The sequence below is a fragment of the Lynx rufus genome, unplaced genomic scaffold (assembly GCF_022079265.1).
Source record: "Lynx rufus isolate CCGP_SWC_20201006 ecotype Redwood Valley unplaced genomic scaffold, mLynRuf1.p SCAF_2, whole genome shotgun sequence".
Lineage (NCBI taxonomy): Eukaryota > Metazoa > Chordata > Mammalia > Carnivora > Felidae > Lynx > Lynx rufus.
In genome coordinates this window covers 97,670,357-97,682,985 of record NW_025814834.1, presented here as the reverse complement: position 1 = coordinate 97,682,985, position 12,629 = coordinate 97,670,357, and the positions used below count along the sequence as shown (strand labels likewise).

Sequence of the window (12,629 nt, the reverse complement as noted above, 5' to 3'; positions counted from 1 at the left end):
CAAGTGTCATCTAATTCCTTCCCTGAAGCTTAATGGCCACCATACCTACCTGCTTCTCCTTGTAACAGTCCTTCTCAGGGGCTGTCACTGATATATCCCTATCTTTTCCTAAGATGCCCAGACTTCCTTAAAAAGAAAAGCCTTTTCTCAGACTAACCAAAGGCCTCAACATCAAATATCTAAAAGGCACGGCAGATAACAGAGATGTGTGCCTGCATCAGGCCAGCCCTAATGAACAGGGAGTCGTTAGTCCTGTGGCAAACTGAATACTGCAAGCCTTCATCCCAAAGGCATTTGGATTAGAACATCATTAATCTGGGTGATGGCTGAATAGTTTATGTAATCATAGTAAATTAAGCCCATTACCAAAGCTAGTTGACAATCTCAGTATTAGATGCTTGCTAATAAGGTCCCTGGCAAGTGTGAGATTCTAGGGTCCAAAATAAGATGGATTCTGAGAAAGCCCAACTCCAGATTTCCAGAGTCAGTTTTGACTCCAATATATGCTTTGGAGATCCCGCATGGTTTCCTTGCTAGCCAGAACTGGAATGTTCCCAGAAGTTTTAAGAAATCCATTGGCTCCCTCACCTTTTTGTTCTATTTCCTGCGATCTCAACTAATAATTGAATTTCAATCCATCTGTTGATTTCCACAGCCTCATCCCTGGCTGCTGAGCTACAGTGGGGAAAAACAGTAAGTGATCCAATGGAATCTTGGGGGCTGAACACCGCAAAAGGAAGCGGATGGATTTGGAGTGTAATAACCTTAGGCTGAACATATGGGCTTTGCCACTTCCTGCAATCAGAGCTACGGAAGCACTATTTCCTTAGTCCTATCTTAACCCTGCAATCAGAGCTACGGGAGCACTATTTCCTTAGTCCTATCTTAACCCTGCAATCAGAGCTACGGGAGCACTATTTCCTTAGTCCTATCTTAACGGGGTTGCGGTGAGAACAAAATGACTTAGTGCATTTAAAGTGCTAGACGTGAGGTATGAGTCCTTGTAAGTGCACAGTAAATATGAACATATCCTCTCCAGGGGACTGGATCCTGCACACACCAGAGCCAGCCAGGTAGACACAGGTGGCCTGACTGCCCCTCCACAAGGGATATATGTAGAAGTTTGGAGTTCTTTCAGACACAAGTTACAGAACTCTGTTTTGCATCTACCCAGTGGCTGCACTGCTGGATTCTACCACACAGAACCTTATGCCGTGTAGGGAAAGAAAACAAAAAACAAAAAAACACCATAGAAATATTTGCTTACTCGAAAGAACATGCAGACAAAGCTAAAGTTGATATGCTGGAAAATGGCTACAAGAAAAAAGATTTTCTTCCAAGTTTGGTGATAGTGGCAAAAACATAACAAAACAAAACAGAAAAACCTATGGCGGTAAAGAACCTAGGACAGTTACATTCTCAGTGAGTGTAATTGACTTAATGAAGATAAAATATATTTCAGACAAGAATTTGAGGTGAGCCTGAATTATTGATTCACTTGCACTTGTAGCCTTGGACCTATGATTTGGAGTCATAAATGGAAGTGAGCTGGGTTTAATATTGTCACTTTAGCTTTATTGATCTAAAGGATGGACAATCTGCTGTCTTAAGGGAATCCACAGGTTTCTGAGATAAATTGAATTACTTGACTAGAACAGTATATGTACATTTAACAGAAAGTGATAAGTTCGTGGAAATAAAATTTTTTATCAGTATTGGGAAAAAGAAGTACATTGTTATTTCAAGATGCTTATCTCGGCCAATTCATGAGATGCCAGAAAAATGCTTCTTTGGTTGTTCGTGGTAGATTTTCTTTGTGTCATAACAAAACAATAAACTCTAAAACTGCATGGTTATGACTGTAATTTCACCTCAAAACAAATTTTTTTTGTGTGACTTGGATAAATCACTCAAGATTTCTGCTTTCACTCTGTGCCAGCTACAACCTCTTTAGAATCAGTTTTTTCATCTGCATTTGGAGTACATTTTATTTCCTATATCATGCTCTTAATTAAAAAGAAATCTGAGTCCTTTTGTAGCAGTTTTACGGTCCCTATAAAAACCAGGAAGCACACGTTTCTGCAGAACATGATTCTTTTGGAATCCTGGAAACTCCTGGCATCTCTTTTTGCCTCGGAGTGTCCCCGAGGTATGCTATCTCACACGGCACCATGTCTTCTATGTCTTATTGCTTAACGGTACCAAGGTAGATTTATCTGTTTACTAGTTATTACTTGGATTTGTGTAGCTATTTTTTTGTGGCTGACCTGAAGGTCCCATTTTCCTTTATATTGTATCTGATGGCTTCCTTTTCTCTTTCCTGAGGCACCGTTAAAAAAGATGGGCACGAGAAGGTTTCAAGAGTTACATGTAGAGCTCTCAACAATGCTTCCTTCATTCCTAGGTTTGTAATTAAATGAGCAAAGAGTGTCCACCAGGAGGAAAGCAAATGAGAAATTAAAGCCTTTGAAAAAGAAAAAAAATCAAATATGTTGTGACAGAAATTGTGAGATGCACAAAAAAATCTGTTTTTCCCATTTTCCACAATACTATGACAGTCAATTTTCAGCTGGGCACATACCCAGGATAAAGGCTTCATTGTCAGCTTCCTTAGGTGTGGCTGTGTGACTAAGGTCTGTTCAAGGAGATGTAAATAGGGAGGTAAGAAAGCTTTTGGAAGTCTCTCTTAAAAGGCAGCTAGTGTGTGCCCTTTACCTTCATTTGTTTCAGCTTTCCCTCCTTCCTGATGGCTGGAATGGGGATGTGTTGGCTGGAGCTAAGCAGCCATTTTGGACCGTGAGGTGACCTTGGGAATGAAGGTCATATTCCACAGAATAACAAGATAGAAACCAGAGACCCCATGGAATTTATGGAGCAGAGTCACTGTATCAACCCTATACTGCCTACCTATAGATTTAGATATGAAAAAGAAATAATAGCTTAGGCTATTTAAGTTACCACTATTTTGGATCTCTGTTACTCACACTGGAACCTAATTCAACCTAATAGGTGTACTTAAATCTCTTTACTTATGTGATATTAATGCAAAATCTGAACCAGTTAAAACCATTTGAAACAGAAAGCCATGATATTTTAACAAAAGTAGTTGAGAAGAAAATCTAGCAAAAAATATTATCACAAGGCCTCCGTAGTGTAAATTAAAAATGGTATTTATTTACGTATCTCCATGAGAAGTGGTCAAGCCCTAATAAAATTATGTTTAATGAAAAAAATTAAAATGTCACAAATTATTTTGCTATCATTAACCATGTATTCCAGAATATGCCACATGATCTAAGATTTTCTTTTACAGAGGAAGTCCCCATCTCACAGAGAGGTAATTCAGAATACACAGAGAGGTAATTTCAGATTTAGTAATCTGAAAGAACTAGAATTTAGCTTCTGAAAAACATTATAGAAAGAGATGGAAAAGTTTCAATAAAATGGACCAAAACAGCCAAATTTGAGCAATTATCTCTCTCTGCCCATTCTGGCCCAAAAACATGATTGATCTTCATACTATCTGAAGCCAGAATAGGGACATGGCATAGGAGAAGACATACAAATCTCATGCTCAAAAATCATCACTTGTTTTTATCCTTCAACTTTACTGGGGAATAATTGACAAATATAACTGTATATATTTAAAGTGTAAAATGTGATGATGTGCTGCACCTTACAGAGTGGGATGATTACCAAGATCAAAATAACTAACACATCCACACCTCGCAGTAGTTTCTTTGTTTGGCGGTGAGAATGCTTAAAATCTACTGTCAGCATCTTTCAAGTATGTAACACTGCCATTTTTTTTTCCATTTACCATGAGCCAATCCCTATAGGAACTCCCCTATGTGCTTTCTTTCAAAGAATGGCCACTGCAGTTCTGGGAGGGGGGAAATGTTATCCCCACTCTACAGAAGAGGAACTAAGACCCAGAAAAATTAAATAATTTCCCTAACCTCTAAGACCTCTTCCCTGAATTTTAGGCTTCTATTAATGCTGTCCATGAAGGCTATTCATTTTATAGGAATTGGAAGAATCCACTGATATATTTAATGTCTGTATTTACCAAATAAATGGGTGCATGGTAATCTTTCATCTTCTATTACTTTACAAGAGTTTGAATTTTAGGATTCTATTGGTCACTGATGTTACTTTGTATGCCCATCTAAAACACACACAATTTTAACCTAAGTGAATAAATAGAAAAGTATTGCATCTATCAATCACAATTTTCTAGTTTGACAATATGAGTTCCAACCTATTCACATAAGTACCTTGAAAATAATAAGTCAGAAAGTGACCTACCTTTTGAGTGAGCAGAGCTTGCACAACTTGGTTGGCTACCTTTAAAAAATAAAGAAAGAGTTGCCATTTATAATAATGAGACTTTAGATGCATAGACTCTAATTTACCAATGTGTTTCCCACAGCTTATTCTACCTAATTAGCTCCTTATTTGCCTCTTTCCTCCCCATGTAGAGAACCTGATTATTTTCATAATAGGCCTATCCTTCTAGGTAATATTTTGCTTTTTTCCAAAGGTGACCTTGTTGCTAATTAAGATGGTTAGGTTGGAAAAATCATTCATACCTTGACTTCCACATTTCCATATTTGGAAAAATAATATCCTTTCATATGTAAAGTACTCCAAGAAGGCTAAAAAATGATACAGTGTAAAACACGATCCTAATTATCTGTACACAATTTCTACACTTTGCTGATTTACAATGTCCTTTGCCTCTCCTTCCTATACTTCTGCTGTGTGACTATTTCACTATTTAAAATGACTTGGAATAGAGATAGGTTTGAATGGTGAAGGATGAGAGCAAATCATCGTTCTATCTATGTTCTTCTTACATCCCCCATATCTTAATTTGTGCCATCCTTTTGTCACTGCTACCAAGAGCAGAGTCTGATAGTTGGTGACTCTTGTATCTATTTCCCCCTTTCTACTAAGTAATAAACTCTGATTTTTTGGCTGAGTACATTCAAATACATACCCTACCCTTCCTTGTAGCTAAGTGTCACTTTGTGACAAGCTTCCGACTGATGAGTTATAACTAGACTTTTCTTGGGCTTATAGAAAGTATCTAAGAAGAAGAGGGCTCACCCTTCTTCTTCCTTTTCCTGTCTGGGATATAAAACTGATAGCTGGAACCTCAGCAGCCACCTTGACAGTGAAAGTCACTGAGCCTGGCCCTGATGATATAGGGAGTTAGTTGCACTATCTCTGTACTTCTATGAGACAGGAAACATAAATGTCTACTTTTTTTTTTTTTTTAGTTTCCTCCAGTATGCAAACATATGGAGTTCTAACTCATATATTAACATAACCCTAGTTTTTTTTTTTCAGGTATCAGGCAAGTTAGGGCAGTAGGAGAAGCTCTCCTCAGTAGAAGCCCCTCTCAGCCCAAGAAGGTGAATCTTGATTAATTTAAACCAAACACAGCAATTCCATTTAGTGAATGGTTTAGGAGTGGGTATGTGCACCATTCCAGCCAAGGGCCTCATATAAAACTAGCAACATGTCTCTGGTATTTTGAAGATCTGGCATTTTCTCTAGATAACCATTCATCATTTCTCTGTGCATTTGTGCTAACATTTCTTTTTCACCTGCAGGTTTCAAAAACACTATATAGGAAACCACTCACTAAACTTGACCATAACCTTGAAACTATGTACCCATATAGCTACTATTGATGAAATTAAGGTGGGCAGGTGAATTACACAGTGTTTTTCAGGTAGTACATAAACTGTATACACTTAATGTGATCACTGAAATTTATAGCATTGAAGAGCAATATTTAAATGTCTTAGACATCAGGAGAATGTCTAATGTCTCATTCCTTTCTTCCTTCATTTATTTAGTATAAATATGTAGAGTATTTGCAAAGCTAGATGACTGGAATGTGTTCCTTGGTTCAAAGAGAATATAACTAGTAGGAAGTTGGCAAGAACACAATTATAACACAGTGTGATAGGCATGTAATCATCTTGGTAATTCTCACATTCAACCAAAGCCTGACGGACACGCTTTCATCTTTTTCTCTTGATAACCTATTTATTTTTGGTGATACTCAACTATGTGTGCTTGTTCTCCTGTCTAGTATAGTGGAACAGATTAGGGTAAGAATGTTTTCATGGAGCTTAATTGTTTCTTCACTCAATATTGACAAAGTAGCGCATCCTTAACGACAGTTGGCTACCAATAAGTCTCACAGAAAATTAAAATACAGGCTGTCATCAACTGTGGTTCGGAGGCATTCACAGCACAAGCAGTAAATGATTAAAATCAGATTACCTATAATTGATTAGTTGGACTGTAGGCAGAAGAGGTTTTTTTTTTTTTTCTATCAGAATCCTTGCCAAATTTACATTGCTGATATTAAGCAAATTAGAGAGACCTTTCATTAAAACTAACTATAGTTTTGAAATAAAAGCATTATTGATTTATTTTTTTGAAGTCCATCCCAAGTTAAAGAAACATATGTAAGGAATCTCACAGACAAAATTAAACCGTATTTTCCTTAACTGGTACTTTTTTCTTTTTCCTTTATCATTTAATTTATACACGATCATAACAGTGATAAATGTTATTCAGCCTTACAAATTGACCAATAGTGTCATCTTGAAAATCTTTCAGTTTTTAAACATTCATTCCAATTCGTAAGTCACTGAGAATTTAAAGTCAAACTGGAGGTCATCCATTTTATTCTTGGCAAATTAAAAAAAAAATACAACAACAGAAGAATTCAACTATTCACGCAGCCTGAATCAGGAACAAGGCACCCAAATTAATTCATACCATAAATAATTTAATGCTTTTGGATCTCAAACTTTGGATTTGATTTACAGTCTCATAAAACTGCCTAATATCAATATTTTCTTTCCTTTCTCCAAACTGGTCCCTCACTTAAACCGGGCTGTGGAACAGTGGTCACATAAAATAGCTCTCTCCATGATTTAACGGGAGACATAAATGAATATCCTAACTGTAACAGCCCGCAGGAGGAAATACGTTCTATCTTTGCAATCCGAGTATGTTGCCCTATAGGCTCCATCTCTGACACAGCTCCTTCTGGCAGGTACTTTGGACAATTGTTCTACCTAATAATTGAACAAAGATACACGAATGCATTATTTCTTTACCTACTGACATGGGGTTATATTACCCAGAAGGACTCGCAGGTCCTCTGCAGAAGAGCAGGCCGGTTTGTACAAATGCTTTCCCGGGTACTGTCTATAAAGACAGTTTCCTGGGTTTCATTACTACTTTTAACAGCCAGCTTCCCCGAAGCATCAATAGAACAGCTGTTTGGAGCTTGCGCCTGCAACCTCTAATAGGTTCACAAGATGACCCCTGGAATGGGCCCCTGCCCTCATCATAGAATTACGCCCTTAGCACTTGGGTTGCAAATAATCACACACCCACAGGCCCAGCTAATGAGAACAAATAACTTCCAGTGTCACCTGACAGCTTTTCTCTCCAAAGAAAGGAAAAATAGCAGCTGGGCTGGGCCAAGGGGACTTGAGACACACTGAGCAAAGCTGGCAGTCCTTAAGCCTCTGGCTTGTTTTACAACCTGCCTTAGGCTCTCTGTGGAGACCTCCCTGCTCTGCCTCAGTGGAGCAGGACTATAGGAGAGCCCGAGATGCCAAGGAGAGAGCCCAGGTACCTCTCTTTTCCCCTGGGTAAGAATTCTCTCAGACAAGCCAGCCCCTCTGATACCGGGCTCATCTTCCACCCACACAAGTCTTTGTTCTTCTTCTTCTCCAGCAGGCTTCCAGGTGGCATCTCCCACCCCCAGTCCCCTGTTGCTGCTGCACTCCCCAGGAAGCAGGTGGGCAGAGGGAGGAGTCAGGGCTGCGGTATTGTCTGCTCTTACTTTCAAAATCATCCCTGAGGCTGGATGCGAAGTCACACTTGTGTGGAATAAACCACACTTATTCCAAGAGGGAGCCAATCCTCACCACATCCAGAGGACAGCCAGGGCTGGGTCAAGGGTGGTAGAGTGAGAAACTCAAAATGCACCAAGCTCTGACAGGGCTCCTCCTGCCTCACAGTCCTGCTTTCATCCTTGCAGGTGCTATTTTATCATGCAGAGCAAGTGTCCTACCGGCACACCCCTTTAAAAACCTTGTTAAGAAAGGACAAGTTTTGGAAATTGTGCTTTGGAGAAATTTTCAATGCTTCTGAGTTTGATTTATCATACTGAGACAGCTGGGGGTGAGCGAGTGGAGTATTGGGCAGAATCATGAGAAGGACTTGGGTTCAAATGCTGCCCGTGTTGATTATACACTGATATGTATGGGGGTGGGGGGGCAGCTTAACTCTGTACATCTATGGAGGAGGGGGAACTGACTACGTCTCAAGTTGTGAAAAGTGCATGAGATGATAACTATAACCAGAAAAACCACCGTGGACAGTACCTGATAAAAAGCAGTCACCCAATGAAAGTTAAATCTGAATCTGAACATTTGAACTTCAAAGACTAAAATGCATTTTCGGGTAAGTAGTTAATGAAGAATGGTTTGAGAATAAAAGATGTTATTTACATAGGAATGAAGTGTTTGCATGTGTGCGTTTATAATATGCATGTATAAATATGAATCACTAAGTACCTATATTATTTATTTGCTCTGTAAAATACTGGGAGTGGGAGAAAATCATCTAAATGTGTATGTGGGATTGCAGGGAAAATTAACTGGGGAATTAATTTGGGGCTGGTAATCTCCATTCATTAATTTAGTCATTCAACAAATACACATCAAGTGCATCATATGGGCTACAGATTATGCTGGATCTTGGAGAAATAATGGTGAATAGAACACGGGTGCTGCTTCATGGTGGTTAGAGTCTGGAGCAGACACAAGAGGTCCCTTATCTGTTGATTTCCTGGTCCATTCTTGCAATGGGCATTTGAAGCATGTGAAAGCCACAAGCAGGATCATCCCCCATCTCCATCGATAAGACACTGCTTTTCAAGATTCCTTAGGACCCAAGCGAGGGACACACACTGAGAATGTCTGATGATTCCACAAGTCCTGGCTTACAGCATGGGAATCAGAGAGGAAGGTCAGAACTGCCCTTAACAACGTACTATTGCCTTTATTTAGCCTTGGTTTAAAAGAAATTCTGGGGCTTTTTTTCTTTTACTGAACTACCTCCAAAGTCGAGTTTTTCCTGCCATTGTGCTCTGAAATAGCACAGAAAAGTCAAAGACCTCAAATGTGGATCCTCACTGACTATAAGGAACTCGCCCTATTCTGATGGTTTGAAGAGGAAGGCAGGTTCTCTAACTTCTGTGTGCAAAGGCTCTGCCTGGGAAGTCTGTTAGGTTGCCAATTTCCTCACACTCCATTCTGCTTGGATTTTCAGCTATTTAACTGAGTGAGGTATGAGGATCTGCACTTATTTTTATTTTTTTCTGTGTCAATTTTATTTATTTTTCAAATTTTTATTTAAATTCCAGTTAGTTTTCATATACTGTAATATTAGTTTCAGGTATAGAATTTAGTGATTCATCACTTATATGTAACACCCAGTGCTCATTACAAGTGCACTCCTTAATCCCTATTGCCCATTTAGCCCATCTCCCCTACCTCTACAACCTCTCCTTGAGTAACCCTCAGTTTGTTCTCTATATTAAGCATCTCCTTTCTGGTTTGTCTCTCTTTTTTCCCTCCTATGTTCATGTATTTTGTTTATAAAATTACATATATTACTGAAATATGATATTTGTCTTTCTCTGACTGACTTATTTGGCTTGGCATAATACACTCTAGTTCCATCCACGTGGTTGCAAATGGCAAGATTTCATTCTTTTTGATGGCTGACTAATATTCCGTTGCATACATAGACCACATCTTCTTTATCCATTCATCGTCAGTGGACATTTGGGCTCTTTTCATACTTTGGCTATTGTAGATAATGCTGCTATAAACATCCAGATGCATGTATCCCTTTGAATCCTTATTTTTGTATCCTCTGGGTAAATACCTTGCAGTGCAAATGCTGGGTCATGGCATAGTTCTATTTTTAACTTTTTGGGGAATCTCCATACTGTTTTCCAGACTGGCTGCACCAGTTTGCATTCCCACCAACAGTGTAAGAGGGTTCCCCTTTCTCCACATCCTCACCAACACCTGTTGTTTCCTGTGTTAATTTTAGCCATTTGGACAGGTGTGAGGTGATATCTCATTGTAGATTTGATTTGCATTTCCCTGATGATGAGTGATGTTGAGCATCTTTTAATGTGTCGGTTAGCCATCTGGATGTCTTCTGCAGAAAAATGTCTATTCATGTCTTCTGCCTATTTTAAATTGAATTATTTGGGGAGGAGGTGTTGATTTTGGATACTAATCCTTTATCAGATATGTCATTTGCAAATATTTTCTCCCATTCTGTCGGTTGCCTTTTAATTTTGTTGATTGTTTCCTTTGCTGTGCAGAGCTTTTTATCTTGATGAGGTCCCAATAGTTCATTTTGCTTCTTTCCTTTGCCACAGAAGATGTATCGAGTGAGAAGTTGCTGTGGTTGATGTCAAAGAGGTTGCTGCCTGTGTTCTCTTCTAGGATTTTGACCTCACATTTAGGTCTTTCATCCATACTAAATTAATTTTTGTATATGGTGTAAGTGGTCTAGTTTCATTCTTCTGCATATTGCTGTCCAGTTCTCCCAGCACCGCTTGTTGAAGAGACTGTTTTTTTTCCCTTAGGATATTCTTTCCTATTTTGTCAAAGATCAGTTGACCATATAGTTGTGGGGCCATTTCTGGGTTTTCTCTTCTCTTCCACTGATCTATGTGTCTGTTTGTGTGCCAGTACCATGCCATCTTGGTGACTACACCTTTGGAATATAGCTTGAAGCCCATAATTATGATGCCTCCACCTTTGTTTTTCTTTTTTCAAGATTGCTTTGGCTATTTGAGGTCTTTTGTGCTTTGAACATCTGCATGTTTAGCAATTGCTGCACATCTTTCTGCAGAATGGGCCCAGAAACACACTTTGACAGGATTTACTTTTTGCTTGCTCAGATACTGTTGAGGAACCAGAAATAACCCAAAATTTCCACATGGGTCTGTTGCTCTTCTATCATCATATCCAAGTTTGGAAGAGCTTCTATCTTCTTACTGACACTTTCTGAAAATGTTCTCTAAAGCATAGCATTCAGAGGGCCTAAGTGCAACTGTTCTTAATCTTGGCTGAATATTGCAACTCCCTGGAGTCTTCAAAATTTCTAACACCTAGGCCCCACTTTAGACTAGAATTGGATCAAAATCTCCACGGTGAAGCCCAGTTGGCAGTATTCTTAAACCTCCCCAGGTAACTCTGAAGTGCAGGTAAGGGTGAGAATCACTTCACCTGCTCCAGCTCCTGCCAGCTCCTTCCAGCTCCTTCCAGCTCCAGGACTTCACCTGCTCCAGCTCCTTTGGCTAAAGATGCCCTTTCAGTTCTGTCCCCTTCACTGCTGACCCACCCACTGTCTCTCCTGCTCTTTGGTGACTGTCTTATATGTTCTCAAAGGCCCCAGTGCACCTCATTTTCTGTGTGAGTGTCTCTCATTTCATTCTTCTGTGATTAAGCATCGCCCTCACTTCTTCTGCCAGGCTGGGACCACCTTGACTTTCCAGGTCTGCGTGACACTGACACCCAACAAATACTTATAGGATAGACTGAATCCATCTAGATGTAAGGCAATGGTTTGAGAAAATGTTCTTTTGCTTATTTTTATATGTGTCATTATCCTTCTGTCCATGGGAATTAGTCAGTTCTAAAGGAACTATGGGCAAAGCATTAGTGAGAATAAACAGAAATTCACTGTTTGCTAGCAAACTGTATGTCAAACAGCTAGATGAAGAAACTAGACTCAAACATGAAAACCTCCAACCTGCTTAAGAAATCCTTGGTGTTGCCTTTGTATTGCAAGGCAAGGAGATGAGGATCTAGGTAGCAGCAGAGGCGATGTGAAGTGGTGAAGTGTGTGGGCATGCATGTGTGTGTGTCTGGATGTGGCTCTGCGTCCTTCTAATAAACATACCCCTTTTTAAGGATACACAGAGGGGATTTCCTACTCCCAAGCGTTTTTCTCAAATCCTCAACATGTTCTTCTTTTCCCAGAAAATAACAATCAGTGCAAAAGGGATTGAAGCACATTTTAAATTTAGATTATACCCACTTGTGTATGTTTTATGAAACCCACTAGCAAGGAAATAACATACACGAGGCCTTACCTTGTTAGTTTGTCTAATTAGTCTAAAAAGCCTTGAAAACAATTTCCAGTTGGCATTATTACTACACTCAACTACCCCTTTGAGAACGTTCTCTTACAATGCATGGAAATGGATTGTCTACCCTCATGCAATTAGTTACAAAACAACTGGCATGTGTAATCAGGGGCCAGTATCATGAATACAAAACATCTGTACTGCTAAGAGGGGTTCTGAGCTGCCAACCACCTCTTTGGCAACAGTTAATTTTTGCAATCAAGAACAGAGGGACTCTCCCTCTAAAAATTCTGTCTTCAGAAGAAACTCCGTGCGAAATGGTTCTGTGGATGAAAAATTATGGTTGGCTCGACACATCCCGACAAAACCTTCAGCATGCAGGCAGAAGGGAGCATATGGA

The 12,629-nt window shown here is 39.4% G+C and overlaps 1 protein-coding gene across 1 annotated transcript in view; it reads right to left on the bottom strand.

The window, feature by feature from the left end:
- The window catches only part of NCKAP5 (NCK associated protein 5), a 778,542-nt gene that overhangs the window by 141,329 nt on the left and 624,584 nt on the right, over nucleotides 1–12,629 (bottom strand). The window contains exon 8 of the mRNA XM_047082267.1: nucleotides 4,309–4,347. Within this exon, the coding sequence (XP_046938223.1) occupies nucleotides 4,309–4,347 (39 nt within the window). The remainder of the gene's footprint in view (nucleotides 1–4,308; nucleotides 4,348–12,629) is intronic.